Source organism: Citrus clementina, unplaced genomic scaffold (genome assembly GCF_000493195.1).
Source record: "Citrus clementina cultivar Clemenules unplaced genomic scaffold, Citrus_clementina_v1.0 scaffold_2, whole genome shotgun sequence".
Taxonomy (NCBI): domain Eukaryota; kingdom Viridiplantae; phylum Streptophyta; class Magnoliopsida; order Sapindales; family Rutaceae; genus Citrus; species Citrus x clementina.
In genome coordinates this window covers 6,994,241-7,017,825 of record NW_006262688.1, presented here as the reverse complement: position 1 = coordinate 7,017,825, position 23,585 = coordinate 6,994,241, and the positions used below count along the sequence as shown (strand labels likewise).

The 23,585-nt window shown below is 33.5% G+C and overlaps 3 protein-coding genes and 1 pseudogene across 3 annotated transcripts; 2 read left to right on the top strand and 2 right to left on the bottom strand.

Moving 5' to 3' along the window:
* Positions 1-129: 129 nt before the first annotated feature.
* LOC18053053 lies at positions 130-2,224 on the top strand (annotated as a pseudogene).
* A 1,586-nt stretch (positions 2,225-3,810) lies between these two features.
* Positions 3,811-5,721, top strand: LOC18053052. Its single transcript, XM_024190694.1, has 2 exons — positions 3,811-4,629; positions 4,725-5,721. The coding sequence occupies exons 1-2, from the start codon at positions 3,811-3,813 to the stop codon at positions 5,310-5,312; spliced, it is 1,407 nt and encodes a 468-aa protein (XP_024046462.1). The 3' UTR covers positions 5,313-5,721.
* A 70-nt stretch (positions 5,722-5,791) lies between these two features.
* Positions 5,792-10,282, bottom strand: LOC18053051 (protein RETICULATA-RELATED 4, chloroplastic). Its single transcript, XM_024191152.1, has 8 exons — positions 9,494-10,282; positions 8,895-8,963; positions 8,352-8,483; positions 8,215-8,268; positions 8,073-8,117; positions 7,247-7,386; positions 6,268-6,393; positions 5,792-6,172 (listed from the first exon to the last, which is right to left on the bottom strand). Exons 1-8 carry the CDS (start codon positions 10,070-10,072, stop codon positions 6,103-6,105), a joined length of 1,215 nt encoding a protein of 404 aa, XP_024046920.1. The 5' UTR covers positions 10,073-10,282; the 3' UTR covers positions 5,792-6,102.
* Positions 10,283-21,331: 11,049 nt separating this feature from the next.
* LOC18052336 (phospholipase A1-Igamma3, chloroplastic) lies at positions 21,332-23,371 on the bottom strand. The gene has a single exon (XM_006446084.2). The coding sequence runs from the start codon at positions 23,044-23,046 to the stop codon at positions 21,439-21,441; it is 1,608 nt and encodes a 535-aa protein (XP_006446147.1). The 5' UTR covers positions 23,047-23,371; the 3' UTR covers positions 21,332-21,438.
* Positions 23,372-23,585: the final 214 nt, after the last annotated feature.

Genomic DNA, 23,585 nt, shown 5'->3' with positions numbered 1-23,585 from the left:
AGGCAACAGAATTTTAAACAATTATCTCTTTCAACTTTATGCAAATCCATAGCTATTTCTGGTCTAATTCTCTTTTTATTCTACTCTTTCCTGTATAGCCATCCCTATACGAGATCCACTAATCTATTTATGCCCTTTATTGAACGCAAAGAGCCAGCTTCATCAGATAATCATACTCCCAATTCTCCTATAAATCTTAGCCACATTGTGTTTGTGTTACTTGGTTCAGTAAACACATGGAAATATCGAAAACCCTACATTGAAGCATGGTGGAGAAAAAATATAACAAGGGGACATCTTTGGTTAGATGCAGCTCCCACAGGAGAACTTGTACCGTGGCCTTCGTCATCTCCTGCTTTTCGTGTCAATGAAGACATCACCAGATTGGCCGTTAACCCTAAAAGCGTGGTACAAATTCGAATGTATCATTCGATTTTTGAGGCGTTTCGGGTTGAAAATAATAAAGATGTGAAATGGTATGTGATGGCAGATGATGACACTTTAGTTTTTGTAGATAATTTGGTTGAATTGCTGGGGAAGTATGATCACACCAAGTATTATTACATTGGTACGAATTCTGAGTCCATTCATTCAAACGCTTATATCTCTTTTGATATGGGATATGGTGGAGCTGGCTATGCTTTGAGCTATGCTTTAGTTGAAGCGTTGGCATCAGAGATCGATGGGTGTATTCAGAGATATAAACACTTGTTTTTCAGTGATTATATATCACAATCATGCTCGGCTGATTTAGGAGTTGATCTAAAAATCGAAAAGGGAATTCACCAGGTAATTGATTATACTTAATTCAATGAATAATGTAATTAATAATAGTTTCTAAGTGTCAACTGTATTGCTATATATATGTTCTCACTTTTGGTGGGAAATATATTAAATAAAAACTGAATTATAGGAAGACTGCCATCTCACTTGAGATGAAAATGGAATAATAGTTAGGTCCTTATTGTTTCTTCTTCTTTTTTTTCATACATACACATACATTTTAGGTTCTTTTACTAGAGAAAATATCTCACATCCGCTGAGAATATTGAATTAAATTTATAAGGTTGAGTAATCCTTAACTTTTGAGTAAAATCCTAAGATTTTATAGTACCTTTTTTGTTATCAATCTAATCTGATATATTTGTGAGAAGATAAGAAAGGTTTTGAACGGTATAAAGTCACAAATGTTTTCCAACAAAAAAGTTTGAACATTAAAATTATGACGTTAGTGATGTAACAAACAATTTAAAAATAAATTAAGGACTTAAAGTATAATTCTGCTGATTGAAAAATGTTGAAATACTTGAAAAGTGCCATTGGAACATGCAGATTGATCTACGAGTTGACATTTCAGGCCTCTTATCATCTCACCCAAGCTCTCCATTAATCAGTCTTCACCATTTCGACGCCATAGATCCGATCTTTCCCTCGAAGAACAGATCCGAATCCATAAACCATCTGATGAAACCAGCAAAATTTGACCAATCACGTCTATTGCAACAAACAAAATGCTAGCACCGGCAAAGCAACTGGACACTCTCAATCTCATGAGGCTACTCAGCACATATCTATCAAAGCATTTTCCCTCGAAGCTTTCTGAGGAGACCCCTCCAGACGTTCCGGCCGTGGCAAAAGAGCAGGCCCCCGTTCTTCATGTTCAACACTCGGTGGCTGTCTAATAATCCTTGTGAAGCTCCTCATGTATTTTTCTTAGAATCTGTTATTGAGAGTAATAATATTGGACGATACCACGTTGTTGTTACCGACTACACTCGAAGTTCGCCCAGTAACTTGCCGATTTGTTTATCAAATGGCAATCATTCGGCTAATCCAATCCACAAGATTCAAGTTTTTTCGCCATCAACAGGACGCAAAGAGGTGTTTTTCTACTAAGCCAATTCAAACAATGTAAAATTCGATAACACTATGGATTTTAATATTTGAATGAAAACTGATATGATAGCTTATGAATAATTTTTCCATCATATTGAATACTAATAACGAACTTAATGTGATGCTTATAAATAAATTGTCATAACAACTGAGAATTAAATGCTTGGATCCCTAACATTATTGATCTTTTGGTTTTTTTTCTTTTTCTTTTTCTTTTTCTTTTTTTCAGGCAGGAAGAATTGAATGCTGTGATGTTAAATATGTAGCTGGTGAGGACACTGTGGACGTTAAGCTAAGCGCCTGCATGAAAGGTGAAATGTTGGCTTAAATGTAATGTGAAGCTAAGATGAACGGCATGAAGGAGAATTATTGGATACGTAGGAGTTGTTACCGCGAATAAGTAACAATAATACAAGGGGATTAATTAACACTATCTGCTCCATTGAAGATTAAGGTCTTTAATCTTAACCTATTTGTATGATTGATTGTCTACTTCATTTGTACAAAGAATTAACTCATGTTCAATTCTTATGTGTGCAGATATTCGCAATTTTATAAAATGCAAACTTATAAATTGAATATTTTTGGGAAAAAGCATTATACTTTTTTGATCAATTTCATCTAAGTATGTTTATTTTTTATCTTTTCATATCCGCATTACATCCGGCCCAATGAAGCAAAAATAAAATTTTAACTCGGTATTTTTTGTCTTTTTGTAATTAATGTGTGGTTCAACTTAATTACAATAAATTTCGATACCCCTTAAAGTTTCTCTATAAATAATCGAGGCGGACTAAAATTAACACTTACATAATGTTGAAAAATAATCTATAAAATGAGAGAGATCGTTTTATCCTCTAAAACAATACATATCGATTAATTCTTTCTTAATTTCAACTCCTACCTAAGCTATCGATTAATTCTTTCCTAATTTCAGCTCCTACCTAAGCCCCAAAAAAAAAAATTGTGATAAGTAAATAACAAAAAGACTAGAAAAATGAAAGATTCCTAATACCAAACTTGTGAAAATAATCACTCTCAAGATTTTTTTCAAAATTGAATATATTTAACCCAAAAATGAGCCGTTGGTATTAGTAATTTAGTTGGTAAAATCTTATTCAGCTCCCCTTCATATAAGTGGGGAGAGACTTGAGTTGTCATTAGATTAAATGAGTTTGAATGAATGACAAGAGAAAAGCATGTATAGTAACGAAAATTTACTTCTTTTCTTTTAATATTATGAAAGTTTGTTTCTTCATTAAGCCTTTTTTGAACTTTTTTATTACCATATTAGTAAAAAAAAAGTTAATGCTATGTTACTACAAATCAACTCATAATTTTAGCCCAACTTCGAGTCACCAATAAAAAAAAAAAGGAGGGGGGTGGGGGAATGAAGGTTATAAATTTTTCATATAATTTTGAGTATAATGGAATTTTTAAAAAAGACAAATAAATTAAATTATTATCTAGTAGAATTATCTAAAGTACTAGCTACGATCGATCCTATGTTCATTCTATGATATATCATAGATGCCCAAAAAAGGGGAAAAATTATAAAATCATATAAAAGTTTATAAACACTATGACCGTTGTAAAAAGTTTGTTTAGTTCCCGAGAACATGAAGTACTAGTAGCTAGCTGGCATGTAAAATGTTTTGAGAACTTTTTCCCAAAAATCTCACTTAAAATTTTACGTAGCAGTTAGATAATCACTCCAACTCACGAACTTAATGCTTAAGCCCCATTTCATAAACTTGTTTTAGAGAATTAGAAAGGCCAATAAGATCACATGCATTAGCAAACTTAAGGAAACAAGAACCATGCCCCAATAATTAAAAAAAAAAATTAAACGTAATTGTCACATGGGATCATCCCCCTTTTCAATTTCTTTCAAGTTTTTGTTTCATTTGTGAAATGTCTTCAAAGAAAGCAATCAAAGTTAGGAAAATGAAGCAAAGTTTTCAAAATTTATCTTTAGAAACTTTGTGTAAATCTCTAGCAATTTCAGGGTTAGTTCTCTTTTTGTTCTACACACTCTTGTTTAACCAACTTTACAATCACTCTATTACCAATTTCTCTCCACACTTCAAAGTAATATGGCCAGCTTCATCAAGTAATATTACTTCCCCTACAAATATCAACCACATTGTGTTCGGCATTGCGGGTACCGTAAATGGCTGGAAATACAGAAGAGCATACGTTGAAGCATGGTGGCGACCAAACGTAACAAGGGGTTATCTCTTTCTAGAAAGATTTCCCAGTAGAGAGTTCTTACCATGGCCTCCATCCTCTCCTCCATTTCGAGTAAACGAAAACATCACCCGTTTAAAATCATACGAAAAGATTAAGAACTCATTTCAAGTTCGAGTGTTTCGAACAATTTTGGAGACGTTTAGAGAGGGAGATGAAGATGTGAGATGGTATGTAATGGCTGATGATGACACTATTCTCTTTGTAGATAACTTGGTTGAGGTTCTTGCAAAATATGACCACACTCAATATCTTTACATTGGGACAAATTCTGAGTGTGTTTCTTCAAATTTTTATGCTTCTTTTAATATGGCATTTGGTGGAGCTGGCTATGCTTTGAGCTATCCTCTTGTAGAAGCATTGGCTGCAAAGTTTGATAAGTGTGTTGAGAAATATCAGAATTTGTATGCCAGTGACCTCATGTTATATTCTTGCTTGGCAGATTTGGGAGTCACCCTAACGCTTGAGAAGGGCTTTCACCAGGTAACTTATGATCATGCTTCGAAGATTCTTAATTTTAGTAAGTTTTTAAATTCTAAAAGTGCTTCTTTGTATCCTCATTGTAATGGAGAATGCAGATTGATCTACACAGTGACATATCCGGTCTCCTATCAGCTCTTCCTCAGATACCGGTCCTCTCGCTCCACCACCTTGACGTCATAAATCCAATCTTTCCCTCAATGAGTCGCTCCAAGTCCATAAACCATCTGATGAAGGCGGCAAAACTTGACCATTCACGTCTCCTACAACAAACTATCTGCTATGACATGCAAAGAAATTGGTCTTTCTCCATCTCCTGGGGCTACACAACACATATATATGAAAGTATTCTCCCTAGAAATTTTGTAGTGAAACCCCTCGAGACATTCAGGCCATGGCGGAGGAGCGACAGGCAACCACTTTACATGTTCAATACTCGGGGCATCACCAGAAACTCATGTGAAGCACCCCATGTTTTCTTCTTTCATTCTGCAGAGAATTCAACAGAAAATAAAATTGCTACAACTTATCTCCGCGCATTACCGCGAAATCTGCCACCTTGTTCAAACAGTGGCAATATTTCTGCAGATTCCATCAACACAATTCATGTATTTTCTCCAGCAACTGAACACAAGAGGGTGAGTTCCCTACTCCATACCATCTCATTATCATCAGCATTCATATAATTGACAAAACTATAGAATATGAAATGATGTCAGTACTTCATGCATCTTCCAGATGGGGAAAACTGAATGCTGCGATGTTGAGAAGATGCGTGACGTGAATGTTACTGATATCAAGCTAAGGAAGTGTACAAAAGATGAAATCAGTTCCTAAATTTGATTCAAAATTTTGATGTTCATTGCTGCATGAATAGAAATATCTACATGCGACCTTCAACTATTTTTTCTATTTTTGTCTCCAAAAGATCTTGGTGATTTTTTATGCATCTAAAAGAATGAATTTGATTTGTTCAAACTCTCATACAACTCTGACTACTTTCTACATCTACAGCAATAAAGCACGACTCAACCACATTATTTTTGGCTCTGTGCTGTGCTCAGCAACCACAAGAGTTAACTTGCCCTTGCACCAGCGACATAAATCATAAATCATGAAGCACCAAGTATAAACAGCTTAAAAAAAGTAGGCGCCAAACACATTCTATCAGAAACCTTTCATCATTATTATTGCCACCTAACAGATGCATCAGATGTTTTTCAGGTGCAGAAAAGTTTCGGGAAAATGCCTAATTCAGGAAATCTGTAGAAATTAATTGGGGGAAAGTAGAAAATCATGGAATTACATGAAAGATAGATCGACTTCAAGAAAATGTCGGCTGATAGGCAAAAAGAATTACAAAGGCAGTTTTATCATGACTACTTTCAAATTCCCCACATGTATAAAACTTATCATGAATCGATATCTTATACCTACTTATATAACTGAAAATAGCTTCAGACTTCAAAATGCATATTACCCAGACAAAACCTTCTCATCCTCGTGAGCCTTCTGAATTCCTATCAAACGAGCATAGTCCACCCACCTGCCAAAGCAAATTAAAACTCATAATGAGTTTATTTGGAGTGATAAGGTTACCCTTAGCATTGAAATTTGGGAGGAAAAAAATCAGAATCTTACAACAATGAACCCAAGTATGTGTTGCCTGTTCGAACGGCGAAGCAAATTGCACTGAGAATAAGCTTGTGCTGGTGCAGTAAAGGCTCCAAAATTCGCTGTTCTATAACACCAGCCAGTACTTGGTACCTGTGAAACACAAATGTGTCGTAACTAAAATACTCCCATGCAGAGTTGTTACCTTCAACAAGAATATATCAAAAGACAAAGGAACGTCTATTGGGGAAATTTTCCATAAATTATAGGAATGAGTAGGCGTCCCATGTTCAACATGCACTTCTGTAATATGTCAAATTTGTTTCTCATAGACATATACCATTTCAAATATCTTCCACTTAGACATTTAGACCATGAAGGTCCACCTCCAAGCCCCTAGCAGATGTAGGTAGTTTCAAGTAAGAATGTAACCATCCAGGTCTCTTAAACCAATATTATGTCTATATTTACACTAGGAAGTTGTACTCATTCATATCATTAGCATCTCAGTTCTGTGGCAACTTCACATTTTTGTGAGTGCTCGTAGGTTCAATGGTAAAACCTCGTGGAGTGAGGAGGAAGTTTGATTTCCATTCATGAAAAAATAATAATAATAATAATAAATAAATGACAACCTAGTCTATTTGCTAGAATCTATAATTAAATGTCCACATAAAGCATCAATATGTAGAGTTTGAATTTGTTGCAAGCAAATTATTAACAAAAAATACAGCTTAGCCCAAAGCAGAAGAACATGAACAGTCATTGAACAAAAATATATATATCTAAATACTCCACAATATACCAATAGATAACTCGGCAGCATACCAACTACTTATAAAAAAAATAAATAAATAAGCAGAAAAAGGGCTCTAGACTTCATATTGTTTTAACAAGATTAGATAAATAGACATAGTGTGTTATGGACATCAAAGTGGGCTTCAGACTTAGGCCAATGATAGCAAACCAGGGTTTGAACAAAGTGATGGTCGTCAGAAACTCATACCTGAGGTTGCTAGAAACTGCCATATAGACACCATAAGCAACACTGGTTGAAAGTATGGGCACATTTTCAACTTCACCTTCGGAAGACTTGTCCACAGCCTTTCGTGCATTGATTAAGGCATTTGTCACAGCTGTCCCAACCTTTGAAAAATTAAATTGCATTAGATGCAAGCATATCCATATTTCAGATTCAATTGACCACATTTAGTAAAGAGAAAATCTCTGGCATAACAAGCTAATGGCCATCAAGAACTTTAAGAGCTCCACAAGTTCAAATTCTCAAATAATAGAAGAAATAAATACATGAATTTTATGAATTAAATCATTATAGCCAAGATGGACAAGATAGATCCCCAAGATGACTTCTATAACGCATCAAAAGATTTCAACTTATAGCAAAACCACAGCATTTGATCGACATTTGCTATTGGCAAAGCACCAGAAGAAGCGAAGGTATCTAAGTGCTTAGGCAAAAGCAATAAACACTAACCCGGGACTTTGAAATCCATAAGGCCAACCAAACCATTTTGATGTTTTGTGATGGGACCACCCAAAGAAAGATGTAATACCCAGTCCAATTCTATCATGTCTTTGGTGAATATATAATGATTTCATCCTTATAAACAAAAAGAGTTTGAGTGTGTGTGTGTACATTTAGATACACAAGGAGGAATGCATGATAAGATCTCAACAACTTTAAGTACATTAAGACCTCATGCCAAACAACAGAGTGATAAAACAATCCTGCCATAGGCAGATAAAAACAATCTAAAGACAGAGAGACTCGTGCTTAAAGCAAAGAACCTCTTAAGAAAAAACTAACTTACCAGCGACGAAGTGGTGCCAACTGCAAAAAGCTTTGCCCCGTTCCGCTGCGTAACACACAGATAATATAAAATATAAAGTATACTTTTCAGAATAAATTTGAGAATTCCTAACAAAATATATTCAACATAAGAAATTTCTTACCGCTATGGCACCTAACCTCTGCAGCAATGAATAAGAAGTTCCAGAGAGTGCCACCTGCATAAAGAGGTTAAAAAACAGCTAAGTCTCTTGCTTTATAATCCCAGAAATAATTTTGCAAAATTTGGACAAAACTGAACCTGGAAAGCATTATCTGGGCAGTTGTAGAAGAACTTGGATATAGGACCAGCATGGACTGCAAAAGACGATCGGAGAGCGACAGTAGGAGCAGGAAGATAAACAAGCATGAAATCTGCAATTATGGCCATTACCTAAGAGAAAAGGAAATGACAACTCAAATTATAGAGATTACATATACTTAATGCATAATACACGAACCATCAAACATTTTTTTCAGTTTATGAATAAAACAACTACTTGGTTCATAAATTTAGGTATAAAAATATGCACATACTCAACATTTAAAGATTTCACAAAGATTGTATAAGTATTTTAGAATATAACCATAAGCCTTATGTTTGGCTCAAGTTAATTGTAGTTGCAATCACTGAGCTATTTTCACAATAAGGCAACCCATTTGCACAAGAACGTGCAATATTTTTAAAGAAAAAAAAAATCTAAATCCACTCATATTTAGTGCTGATTTAATATAACCTCACAGCAAAAGAAATCATGAATCTGAAAAATCAATAACAATTTATAGCAAATTAAAAGAACCATACCACATCCGCAAAAACAATTTCAAGCTCCTTAAAAAAGTTTTCCCTGCGCCGATCATACTCTGCAGCTGTCTGGGCAATTGAAAGATAAAAGAAAAAAGTGTTACCCTTGATGAAATTTAAGGTTGTAGGCCTAACTAAACTAGAGAAATTCAGAGCAACACACAAAGTGAGAAACAGCAAAACATATCGAAGTGGTGTATTATAAAGCATTATTACTATCAAGCAAAACAATGAATTTCTACTTTGGCATAACTGCATATCATAATGAGCGAGGACGACAGTTCTTTACAGGGGCGTTTTCATAGATCTGCAGTTCAAAATAACCTGCTCAAACAATGCATAATTACGCCCAGAATGCAGTAAGCTGCAGCAACCGTCACACAATTCTTATCAATACTACTCACTACATAGTTAAGGCTCAATTGAGGGTTGAAATTTGATTTGATCCATATGCTCCCTATAGACAGCAATCATCATGAACATATCCGCTTCACCGAATCAAACAAAATTTTTCCAAGTGTACTCATTTTACCAATAAATTAAACAAACACTTTTCCTCCATCAAAGTGATCCAAATGAAGAAGAAGAATAAAACAAACCTTGGTGAAGATACCAACGCCGCATTCAAAGAGGACCTTTGCCAAGAAAAGATCATCAGCCAATAACCTTTCCTTGAACCCACCAAATTGCATCAGCCATTTGAACAAACCGGACTTCTCAAGCTCAAAGTACCTCGACAACACCGCCCCAGGAATCCTCCCGTCCTTGATCGCGGCCGCCAAGTCCTTCGGCAGACTCTCCATCGACCTCTTCGCCTCCGCCAACACGATCAACGCCTCCTCCCTGTTCTTCTCACCCGCATTCTCACCATCGCCATCGCCACCATTGTTATTTCCACCACCACCACCACTACCACCATTGTTGTTGTAGTTGTCGTCGCCGCCGCCGCCGCCAGAGGAGGTGGGGGTGGAGAAGGCGAGAAAAAGGGAGGTGGGTGGTCGGCGGTGGTGGTGGAGGTGGAGGGACAGAGGGGTGGTGAAGGAGGAGGAGGAGGGTGGTGACGTGACGGAGAGGCGGAGGGGAAGAGGAGATGGACGGTTGAGATTGAGTTCTGGGGTGTTGTTGTTAGAGATTGTGGAGAGAGACGCGGAGGCAAAGAAGCAACTGGCGATGGACATTTTCGTTGTTGCTGCAGCACTTGTGGTCAGAGTTGTGTTCGTGTTCGCAGTTGTAGTTTCTTCTTCTTCTTCTCCTCCTTCTTTGGTTTCTGACGAATTTTTCTTTGACTACCACTTGGTATTTTACTCTTTAGAACGAGAGAAGAAAGCAATCGGGCTTTTTCGGTATTTTGGCGTGCTCCAAATCTCCCTCTATTGACTCCACCACTCTCTCCTAGTCTCTACTCTTTTTCTTTTTTCATTTTCTTGTTAACACTTTTGGTTTATAATCATAAAATAGATAAAATAATGGTGACACAATTAGTTGTTACTTAGCATTTGTTAAATAAGTAATTATTTTAACACATTACAATTTGATACATTATTTTTATGTACAAAGTACAAACTTTATATTAAGTAGATGGTTGACAAACTTTATGTTATATAACATCGCACGTGACAAACTACGTTTAAGAGACTATAAGTTCCACAGTACTAAACCTTTAATTTCATTAATATTAATGAGAATCTTTTGTTTTTTAAACAAGTCACAAAAATTCTTTCTTAAAATATATAAATAGACTTTCTTTCTGAATAAATTTTGAGTCTCTAAGAATAATTTCTAGACACAAAAGAATGTTTTTGACTTTTGAGTGACATAAAAGAATCCGTGTAAGTATTTTTTTTTTTTTTTTTAATATTGGAGTCGCGTTATTATACACGTGAGCGTTTTTGTCCCTTTTTTTCTTGTATTTTAATTTCAATAATTTGAAATTGTGAAAAAGTGTGGCACACGCTCTTAGACAGGCGTGACAAACTTGAGTAAATCTGTGTGGGGTCCGGGCTCTGTTGGGGTTGGTGGCAGTCAACAGGTACCTAGTTTTGCAGTGCGTGACACGCGCAATGGTTAGCGGCTGGGAGTTAGTTTTTGTTGTTATTTTTTTTTATAAAATCGAAATAATTTTCAAATAATAGGGAACCTTAAAAATATTAGTATGAGTCCCGTTATGGTACCATACCACAACTAAATTTAATTATTGAATTCAATTATGGTGATTACTATGTACCGGATCTAATGACTGGATCCACTAATAATATGTTACCATTACAGTATCATAATTTTACCCGATTAATATTTAATCATTCAAAAAATTTGTTACTACTTAATAGTTACACCTACTAATATTTAATATTTTCAATTGTGTAATTGTATCTTGTGGAATACAGATTTTGACAACCCCACAAATTTGACCTTCTGTATGCTATTGATTTTGACAACCCCACAAATTTGGCCTTTTTTATGCTATTGTCTTGATACTTTTTTTTAATAAATAAATTTAAAAAATCCATGATTTAGATGAGGAATCCAATTCCCATGTTGCACAATTAATTGTAATTATATATCTTTTATTTTTTAAAATTAATTATCTATTTGATGTTATGCTTCATCTTTTTATTTATCTTGTGCTCTTTGACTGAAAATGATATTTATTTTTTTATTATATGTAGTTAATTTTTGTAATAAATGATTATACATATTCGTTATCTCCTTATAATAGTTTTCCTAAGTTATTTATATTATTTTAAAATTCATTGAAAGTCTTTAATACATCAAAAATAATAGTTAGATTTCCATACCATCTTAATGAGATTTCACAATATAAAAATGCGAAGAACTTAACAAATTGAAGATAAGATACCCACCTAAATTGGTGGGCAAGCTAAATTAAACCACATTTAATAAATTAAGAATAAATTTTAAGTTTATAAACAAGCCAATCACAGATTCGAGATGGCCAACCAATTTGACAACTTTATATTTAATAGTATGTTTAGAAAAAGAAACCAATATTTTAATGATTCTATTTAAAAAAAAAAAATTGTAGAAGACACTTTTTCATTATGAGAGAAAAAAAAAAGTAAAAAGAATAAATAAAAAGATCGGGTCGGATCCGCCATCGAGATGACAGAAGGGCGAACGGGCCCTATAGGCAGGTTAATGAAAGGGACAAGTTGCTTAACTTACGGCCACAATTGCACTTCTTAAAATAGCTACAAATTATGGAACAAAACAAGTCACACAAATCACAATACATAATATTATATGTATTTTATTTTTATTCTAAAATAATAATAATAATAATAAATCGACATATGAGAGTCTATTTCTGCAGAAATTTAATTATAAGTATATTTCTCTTTAATGTTGTTAGTAGTACTAGATAGATTTATCATTAATTATAGACTATATATGTGTAATTAAATTCTAAGTCACTATTAAAAATTACACAAGATTTTTACCACGTGGCATCCCATCACTAATTAAGATGCAACAACCCAAAGTACTGCACTGCTTGCAATAAATTTTCCTTGGCTTTTCTAGCACATGTAATTGAAATCTTCTTATTTTTTATTATTTTTATTATGCAATATTAAAAATTTAAATATTAAATTTATGTATGGATTTAGACATTTCGTATTTGTGTCTATTTCGATTAAGATGAACAATTTGGAGTAAGTTACAAGAGCCCCTATATATTACAAAATTAATCCCATCTCAAAGATGACATTAGATTTATTTAGCACTATGTTGGTACAAATAAACAAAGTGAGTAATTTTATTAGGAATTTATTAATTTGATGAGATGGAGACCTGCAGACAACAACTCAGGCATGTCCCAAAGACTTATACAATTTCCAAAAACTTTGGATGTCCCGGTCAAACCTACCATTTTTTGTTTTGTATCATAATTTTTTTTTTGGGGGGGGGGGGGGGAATAGACTGTTTTGAGAAAAACAAAATTTGGTTGCCGCCCTTGAAAATTGAAGATCAAAATTAACATTCCGGCCATGAGCCATCCGGACTTATTTGTTAAACATTTAAAATATAAAATTTAAATTTTATTAATTTTAGATTTTTTAAATTCATTTTTTTGTTAACTTGGATCTAATGTTAAGACAATTACAATTGAACAAAAAAAAGTAATTTTTTATGATTTTTATATCTAAATAAGAAATATATAGTATATTATAATAATATTTTTATTAAGTGTACTTATTTCTTAAACTATAAAACCTAAATAATTACCCGTTTTGTCTTGTAAATACATAAATGTCAAATAACCATATTTTTGATATTTTTATTTATAAAAACAAACAAGATGCTGCTTATACTCATATATTAGAAAAAAAAAAGCCATTTGAACATTAATTAAATTTAGATATATTCAAATTTCACACAAAAAAACAAATGCTACATCCATCTTCATACATTATAGTTTGTGCCAATTAAAGCAATAATACTACCATATGTAGCATAGTTGAGTTGGATATGATTTGTTGAAATCCTATCCAATCCACTATTGAATAGGTTGAGATAAAATTAATCCAAGCTAGCTAAATAAGCATGTTCAACCCAAACCAATTTAATCCTTATACCATCAAGTTAGGTTGATCAAGTTAAATGTCAAATTAAAAAATTAAAATTATATAAAGAAAAAGATATGAAACTTATTAAAGTCAAACATAAATATAATATAACATGAAAATTTCATTCAATATCTAGTGTTCAACAAAATAAAATAAAATAAACCAACTATCTTAAGATTAAGAACAATATTTCAACATAATTAATCTAACCCAACCTGATAATAAAATGAAAATTTCATTTTATCATGATCATGATGATCATCATCATCTATGTGGATTGGGATGAATTAGACAAGTTCATCATAATTAATCTAATCCAACCTAATTATTAATTGAGCTAGAAAAATCAACCTATTTAACTCATAACAACCCACTCGAACCCTTTAAAATTAGATTTAATTGGCATTGAATTAGATGAGGTTTGCCAACCTCCTAAATACTCCCTCCGTCTCTCTCTCCATATATACATTCTATTGGTACAACATAAAAATTTATTGAGACACGCTGAATGCGTCATTATTGAAATCTAATTAAAAATATCTACTTGTTCCAAAAGCGGTTAACAGCTTTAGAGATAAAATTAACCTTGTATATTTTTCAATAACACACGACACCAAGTTATAATTGTTCATAGAATGCTATATTAATAATATTCACTATTTAGCTCATATTATTATGTAGTGTTGTTCTATGTTGAAGATTTTTTGTTTTTTTTACTACTTTTTTAAAAAAAATTATGGCAGGGCGGTAACTAAATTGACCCATCATTCCTAATCAATGACTCACGTAAGTGGCGTTTTAATTCTAGACCCTTTTTACCACCACAAGAGCTTAATCTAATTAACACCCACAATGTTAAATATTATTAAACCATTCCAGGAAAGTTGGCAATTTGGTGTGGGAAATAATTTGTATATTGAAAAATATTTAAAGTGCATCCAAGATCTACATAGCTTGAATGTATCTGCTCTCAGACAAGCCCAATGAAAGCAAACATTGCAAAGACAAAGTTACAATATTCAATTGGGTTACTCTTTGGCCCTAATCCATCGCTAAGTGTAGATTCCTTTGAAGTCCTGAAAATCAGCCCCACTACAAGATCCCCGAATCATCCGTAGCCAATCCATCCATATTATTTTTAATCCAAAGGCAATCTGAGAGAGTGTCATTAAAAAAAAAAAATTTAATCTTGATAGAGGAAGCTTTGAGGCAAGCATTTGGACAAACAATATAGCTAAATTTCTTTTTTGATTAAAAGGCCTCGGTTAATCGAGATTTATTAATATAAGGATAATGAGTACAATACATACAAGTGCTGAAAAATGAATAGGATATTTAGGAAAACTCCACTTGTACTTGAATTAAAAATTCGGTAATTGATCAGGAGGTTTCTCAAACCAAGTAAAATAAAGAAAATGCAAACCCAAATTGACCAATAAATCTACTATTTAATTGCCTTCAAGATAGATATGAGAACACTGAAAAGATATTTTGGAGATTGTAGCTCAACAATTTAGCCATTTGTCCACGCACCAATGAAGCTTAAAAGAAGAGTTGAGCAAACAAGAAACAGCAGTTGTAGAGTCAACTGTCCAACTAAATGCATTTCCAACCGCCACTAAAAGCTTGAAAAACCGCATATAGAATGGAGCTAATAGGTGTTACTGATGTTGGGTTCATAGTTACAGGCCAACACAAAAGATAAAGTAATTGATGGTGGATAGCAAATCACTGATCCCAAATTTTCAACTAAGCTCCGTGTTATTTTTATAGAAAGAGCCTATCCTTGTAACGAGAAATTTTATAATACATATGATATATTACAATCAATTGATGCATGTATGACACATGTGGTTGAATTTATTATAACCACCACTTGCATGATGATTTTTCAAAATAAATGCACATATGTTATAGTATTAATTACTTGTTATATGACTGATATGATACTTCTGATGTATTTTAGAATTTCTCCCTTATAATTGTTTTAGGCAATAATTGTTTTAGGCAAACTAGCTAGCAAAGTAGAACTGTAGAGAATACAACACCGGAACAGTGAGCACCCCAGTAACTAATGTAGCTTGAAATCAATGTTTTGGCTCGTTAAAAATCTGCGTTAAAAAGGAAGTGAGATCTCTATCCTGTACTTAAAAAGAAATATACGTGCTCTCTGACTAATATTTAAAAGGCGTGGTAGCAGGAGCAGCCCCTCTGATGTTCGAAAGTTCATTTCTCTTGATGCTTAAGGATTTTCCAAGTACCATTTTAGTTGGTTTAATCATGATTTGTATGTCTTTTCATACCATTTTTAATTTTTAAATTCTTGGTGCAATTTTCGCTTTTAGAGGGCAAGGCTCACTTTGTGCCTACCTAGACATGCTGTGTCAGTTTCTTCGAGGCCAGTTTCAGCTTACAAACTATATATATCTATATTCTATGCGCAGTAATTATAGGAGAGGATTTTGTTACAAATTTTTATAAAGGGACTCGGATCACCGAGGGCTCCAGAGTCCAGAGGCACGGCGCCCTTTCTTGGAACATCTGTTTCTGTTTGTATGGAAAGTTTTTACCCGAGCCCCGTATCACAATCATCATCAATAAGCGTACACATTTTAAGAAAAAATTTTGAGCACTGCATTATTTCATTCGGGTCTTATTTATTTATAAAAATAAATAAACAACAACCTTTCAGAAAACACCGAACACCTTCTCTGTGGAGAGAATTGTCAACTTAACTATTCAGAAAATAATTAAATAAAAGAAAGGCACTCTGGTTTTTAGTCTAAGGACAAATGATGGATTTGTGCAAGTTAAAGACTAAAAGAGAGGCGTGCCATTGAAATGATGTAGCCGTCCTGTCAGTGTCCATTTTTCCGATTCTTGTTGGGTCTCTGTCGGTGGTGGAGCGCTTCTCTAGTAGAAGGGACAAAATTGAGTGTCTCGTTATGTCACGTACTCCACGTAATTTTTGTTTCATTGCTTTCTATTGTGACACGTGCTGTTAAGTCATGGTGCGTCCAGGGAGTTTGAGAGATAAGCGTGCATTGTAAATGTGCTACACTACAGAAGTTGCCAACAACCTTTTAATACCCTTTCCACTTGTGATGTGAATTGAATTTTGCATTGCCAATCCGCTTCATTTATACTCAATAATCATTAGCTCTTAAAAAAAAAAACCCTCAAATTTATATTGGTTAATAAGAAGCCCGGGACAGTCCGTTAATTGTTTATGTGAGTGGTGTAAATTATAATACATTGTTTACGTAAGTGGTGTAAATTACAATACATATAACTTATTATTTACTTCTCTACCTACCTCAAATTTATATTTATTAATGACTTCACTATCTATTTTTAATTGATGTGAAGTGAGATATGCCTATTTAAAAAAAAAATCCAATCACTTTAAAATATGTTGTGAGTTTTCTTACTATGTGCGGATTGATCTTTTTGTTTAGTTTTTATCACTTAAAAAGATAATGTGTACCTATTTATGCGTGGGTTGAGTTTTGATAATATATAAAAGTTTATAATCCTTACATATATTTGAAAACTAACTCGAGAGTGAGAGTTGTCTAAAACTTATATTATCAACCTAGTAATTATTCTCAGTTGATGTAAAATATGCTCCTCAACAAATTTTTTGAACCACTCTTTCAAAAAAAATCAACAATAATAGTACAAAATGAAATAAAATACTGTTAGCAAATGACTCAAATTTTTTGTTAGATTACAAATATATCCCTTAAATTAATAAGGACAAAAATTTGTATTTTGCTACAATAAAATTTATCTAAATTAATTCTAATAGTCAAAACATCTAGACAAAAATATAAGATGAATCATAGTCAATGGACTCGTAACTCATTGATAACTCATTCATCCAATAATATTAATTAAGCGCATCTAAAAATGATTAGAACTCGACTATCTGTTAACCAGAGGTAGAGGGTTGAATAAATTTTCTTTCGGTATTAAGTAAAAGAACTCAAGTAAAGGCTGTTATCGGTGGTTGTAGAAGATGAGTCGTATCAATGACATCATAACAAGGTGTCATTTCTTCATATTCAGGTACACTTATGGTTTTCAAATTGTGCACATTTTCATAACCATTCGTTTCGTGTGACAGATGGGAATTTTTTGTCTTTTTTATTAAGAAGAGTGGAAGTCAGGTCCACAGGCTTTAATGAAATTAAGTTGAGCACTGAAAATTGACAACTCACCGATGAAACTCAGGGAAGAGTCCGAAGTTACTCTGTCTGCCACATAAAGGTGAATAAATGGGATTTTGTTACGTTACAATGTACCATACACAGTTAATAAGAACCACATAGTTATGTGGGTCTCATAATTTATGTGGTTCTTTTGAATTGCGTATGATATATTTAATGTAACATAGGAGCTCCCAAATAAACGAGGAAAAAGAAAATATATATCTGACGTACACCCATATATATCAACAGTATCTATTAATGAAATTTATCATTATTAATGTATGTGGAGGTACTGTTATATTAATTGTAACATAGTATTAGCCTATATATCTATCATTATTATTGTGTGTGGAGGTACGTTATGTTTATTGTAACCTAACAACAGCATCACATTGCTCTTGGGATTTTGATCATGTCATAGATTTTGAGTGTCTTGATATGTCACGCTATCCAGGTAATTTTGTTTTTATCGTTTTCTATTGTGACACATGCTGTATTGTAAAATGTGCTACGCTACAGTAATGGCAACAACTCTAAATGTCCTTTTCCACTCGTGATGTGAATTTTGCATTGCCAATGCGCTCAATTTATATTCAATAACTATTAACTCAATAGTTAACTTAAGAGGTACCTCAAATTTATGTTATTACTTAGTCCAGTATTTATTCAGTATCATTTTCTCTTCGCTACTTTCTGTCAGGTATCCGCTCTGGTGAAATAATTGTAAGTGGACTGACTTATATGCATGTAACTTATCATCATTCTTTATCAAAACATTTGGACAGTATCACAATAAGCTAAACCATATCAACGACACCATAGCGTGGTGTCATATCTGCATGTACAGACGCACTTGTGCTTTTCGAATTGTGCACATTTTCCATCACCATTAGTTTCGTGTAAGAGAGGGAATTTTTTTGTCTTTTTTAATGAAAAGAGTTGAAATCAGGTCCACCGGCTTTAATGAAAGAAGGTTGCGGATTGAAAATTTTCAAATTTGACAATGTTTGTCAGAAGTTACTCTGTCAGCCACGGAAAGGTAAATAAATGGCAAAAAAATCAAAAGAGAGGACAAAGAGATTGGTGTCTATTTAATACTAACTTCCAGCAAGACTTAGCCAGATTAAACAGCCGACCTCATGATTTTACTCACAAGGTCGGTTCATTAATGACGATACGGACTGTTAAAAAGAAGTTAACTCTATTCAGAAATTTTGTTAGGTTGGAACACTTACAAAAATATATTGTAGTCTAAAAAATTTATATCAAATAATTAATTAAACTCTAAAAAATTAGACTTCTAGACGTGGGACGTGTTGAAATTATCTATGATTAACTGGCACATTTTCATAGTTTCAATATTTATATGGGAGGGGGACATTTAGATAGGACATTTTTATAAAATTTAAATAAAATAAGGTATTTTTTAAATCATTCTTTAAATTTTTTTAAAAAATTAATTGAGGTCGTGCCTCACTTAGGTCCCATTTGAGATTGAGGTTGAAATTTAACAATTTATTTATTTCATAATTTATGACAAAAATAATATTTAGTAAATTTGAACTATTATTTCTAAAATAACTGACCGTTCATTGAGTTGGTTATAGATTTTGTGTTATACTATATTATTAATATTATAAACAATGTGAAAATCTATTCCACAACCTGTTACCCATACGAATATTCAATAACCATATAGTATTGCCAAAAATTTAACAGCTATATGTATCAAAAGGACTTAACAAATAATGACATAAATTATCATACTACTATCCTTTCAGACCAGCCCCACTTACATCCCCAAATCTATTAGTTTAGTTTGGAGATAATGTATTAAGGAACGGAACAAACATCCATACCCACTTTTAAATTATATAATAATCTTTAAAACATTGCGTATTCATCTTTCAAATCCCAAAACTTAATGCTAGTCTTAATTATTTGGATATCAATGATGTTGATCTTTCAAAAATGAGATGAAAAGATTATTATGAAGTGATATGTCCATGCATTAATTGTACGTAATGTGCTAAAAATTAAATGATTGACTTTCTCATCTAATCGTTAATTAACTGTATTAAAATCAATAATTGAATGACATATAATGTAATCATTGTGACAGTATGATTAAGGGAAATTCTGTTTTACTCAAAATTTTTTGATCAAATAAGTACTTGATGAGCAAACTTGAAAATGACATCATTTAGAGTTTGCCTAGTCAAGCACTCGGTAAAAACAATTACTTTAAGGATCTCACTGTTTGAGTCATAACTTGACTCTTAATGTTATACGTCACTTATTTATTAGACAATAGATCTCATAAATAGTAAAATTACTTAATCATTATCTAATAATAAAAGATCATATTAGTTGAGATTCGAATTGAGATTTATATGTTAGGACACCTGATATTACTCCTCGATAAAAATTTCAGTTCTCATAGTCTTTTTTCACTTCAGCCAAAAAAAATAAAGGTTGTGATTGTTTAATTTGTTGTTTTTAATAATAAAAAGAAGAGAAAAAGAAACACATAAAAAGCTTGGCCACATATTATGATCGATATTTATGTTCTTTGCTCAACATGTTGATCACATATGCTAGGCATCTAGCGACATCATCGTGATCGAGACTCCTAAAAAATATCAAAGAAATGAAAGCAAAAATTTATCCTTTCCCACCCAAAAAGGGTAAAAAGATATAATGTTTCAAAAATAGAGGGAAAATGGGAGGTAAAAAAAAAAAGAGATACAAGATAATAAATATCATAATCACAAAATTAAATTCAGTGTTGAGTTGGCTTTTTTGTTAAATTTTTTGAAAGATACAATTAGTAATTATTGGATAAGAATATAAAACTAAATAAATCTTAACCATATATTGTTATACATGCATGTGTAGTAGAAGATTATGAAAAGTTGATCATAGATCAATTTAGCATTGGCTTCATATTCTATAATCACACTAAATTAAAATTTGTTAGGAAGCGTTAAGCACGTAACTCAGCACTGAATTCATATCTCATAATCACACCAAATTAAAGTTTGGTAGGAGAGAGCGTCATCATACTTTAACTAATTAATTTATTTTATTTTATTTTATTAACGCATGCACACTAACAAGGATCAAATCAAATCTAAGAAGGCCGCTCAACTAAACATTGACCTCTGCTTTAACCAATTACATGAGAAGACATGTTCGATACATGTATCGTCATGCACATAACTAATAATAAATCACCATCTTGGACCATCATATATGATTATTGGACATGCCAGATTTCAGCTGGGAGAAGCTGAAATCAAATAGAGCTTTTTACACTCTTAAAATTTTTACAAGCAAATCACATAAAATCCAGATCTTACTGTTTGCCTCACCAGTAACTTGTCTATATTGCCTTATATTGAGGAATAGCATATTTGGATATGCCAAATATTAGCTACTAAGAGCCCTTTTCTGTAATATAAAATTTAAATATGAACCTATTTTATCTTTTCTAACTAACGAAGCAAAAATTCAAATTTGGAAGTTATGTTACTAATTCGGGACATGGGTTGCGATGGATATTATGTAACCAAAAAAGAAAATAACCATAAAAAGAAAGTAAATAAAGGGGCTCTCAAAACTGACAGTAATTAATTTTCATTAAGTATGCAGAAGGCAACAAAGTACACCAAAGTTTTCTGGTAGTTCATTAACTACCGTACAAGCTACTTAATTGTACCATACGCAGCAACTATTAACAAATCAAATTGCTTCTAACTGAGAGGAATTATTAGCAGAATTGGAATTATTATTATTATTACTATTAGCAATATTCTTGAGAACTTTTTGAAGATGGTGCGCTGTATCTTCTGGAAGAGCCTCAAGCCTTGGCCTCTCTGGCAAAACCCATCTGCCATCAGTATTTCTCACCATCCCTTTGTTTTCATCTTGACGCCAGTGTGGAGGCACCTCGTATTCGCTCTTCAAGAAATCACAACTTTTATTAACCAACGCAATATCTCTCTTTGTGGTCTCCAAACAAAACTGATTTTCTTTTCCACAATACCCATCTAGCAAATGTAAAAGTGCTTCAAGATTGTGGGCGCACCCAAAATCTTTAGTGTTCTTCAAAAATGGACTGTTAGTGTGATCCAATGCTAACTCAACACCAACATGAGCATAGCTCCATGGGAACTTTGTAGCTTCTTCAAAGTGCTTCTGAAATTGGAACTTTTCATTTGCAAGAATTCCGGGAACCGTTGGTACTTTGTCATGAACATTAACAACTCGTAGCACTTTAACTCCAAGCTCATCACACCGTTCTTTGAACTTGAGATTCCCCACTCGAGGCCCGGCAAAAGAGTAAACGGTGATCGGAATCTTCTTGGTACTTGATGATGATTCTCCATCGTTTACGATGTTTAATCCCAACTCTGCCACATCATATGCACTTACTATAGCCAAAGCCGCTCCAAGGCTATGGCCTGTGAATGTAATGCTAATTTCTTCTCCTTCATAGTACTCAATAAGCCTCTTGATTTCAGCTAACACTTGTTCACGAGCTGAAAATGTGCAATAGTTACAAGACTGTTCTTTCTTGGTGTACAAGTCATGAAACCCTAACTCAATTTTGATAGAAGGGTCACTACCAAAATTTGCCGTATGGAGAATATCTTTAAGATCATAAATCCATTCAATATATGTGACCGTGCCCCTCCATGCAACCACTATATCTCTTCTTCCCAGCCGTTTTATCTCCTCTTCATCGGTGGTAACGGCGATGTAGCCCATCCAATTAGCATAAGTGCTCCACACACTACTTAGCCTAGATTTTTGGAAAAATTTTGGAAGATTGATGTTTGAGGTCGCATAAAGATACCTGCTAATTTGGTAGCCAGAATCAGCCATATCAAGCTTTTTGAAGAAACTAGCTGCTGAATATTTGCAAGTGCCACAATACTTGGAGTGAGGATCAAAGTCAAAAGAATCGTAGCATGCTTGTGAGAATTCGCCATAACGAATGATTTCTTTTCGGAGATGGCAATTCATGGGGTCTAATAATCCTTGCCAGTCATTGCAACCCTGAATTGCCTTCCACATCTCATGTAACTCCTTTTCTTCTTGTTCTTGTTCTTGTTCTTCTTCTTCTTGTTGATGATCAAAAGCTAAGGTTTCATCTAACGGGGGAGTGCTTAGATTTGAAACGGATGAGCATTTGAGGAGGTTTTTAGAGTTTAGAGATGAAACATTAGTGAGGTTGTTTAGGTAAAGAAGACTTGTCTTGGCTTTCTTGTTGTAGTATCTGTATTGTTGAGGGAGAAATGGAAAGACACCCTTAGGACTACTGAAAGATAAAAGATTAGGAGCCATTGATGGGTTCTTTCTAACGGGTGAGTTTTAATTTTCTTTTGATTTCTTGCTGGTTTTTGAGAGAGGGGTGAGTTATGAATTTTCACAAGAAGGAGATAATACAAAATTAAGTAAATTGTGGGGGTGAGGATTGCGCGGGAGGGAGAGAGAGAGAGAGAGAGATCAAGGAAGATCCAAGTCAATGCATGTGATATGTATGTACAAGTTCTCGTTTCCCGAATGAGGCTTAAAGAAGCTTTTGGCTACATCCACTGAGTCATACCAATGCCTGGTTAATAGTGTTTGAGGCGTTGAGCTGTGTTGTTTTGTGTATCAGTGAAAGAAAAGGATCAGAAAATACTGCATGTGAAATGGATGTACGAGATACTACATTATATACATATAACGCAGGACCAGGACCGAGCTACAATCAATGAGTTGTCTTATCAGTTTGCATCTGGGCTCAGTTGACGTAGATATTGAGGTATAGCTAATGTGACACGTATTTCATACCTTAGGCTACATAGCAATGAGACTAAGGGGTTTTGAAAAAGATCAGG

Bases quoted from the DNA above. Each gene is read 5' to 3' on its own strand.
- LOC18053052 (XM_024190694.1), top strand. From the start codon at position 3,811: ATGTCTTCAAAGAAAGCAATCAAAGTTAGGAAAATGAAGCAAAGTTTT. The intron at 4,630-4,724 runs GTAACTTATGAT...TGGAGAATGCAG, and splicing joins TTGAGAAGGGCTTTCACCAG to ATTGATCTACACAGTGACAT.
- LOC18053051 (XM_024191152.1), bottom strand. From the start codon at position 10,072: ATGTCCATCGCCAGTTGCTTCTTTGCCTCCGCGTCTCTCTCCACAATC. The intron at 8,269-8,351 runs GTTCAGTTTTGT...CTCTTTATGCAG, and splicing joins GCCCAGATAATGCTTTCCAG to GTGGCACTCTCTGGAACTTC. The intron at 6,394-7,246 runs GTATGAGTTTCT...TGTGTTTCACAG, and splicing joins GCAGTTTCTAGCAACCTCAG to GTACCAAGTACTGGCTGGTG.
- LOC18052336 (XM_006446084.2), bottom strand. From the start codon at position 23,046: ATGGCTCCTAATCTTTTATCTTTCAGTAGTCCTAAGGGTGTCTTTCCA.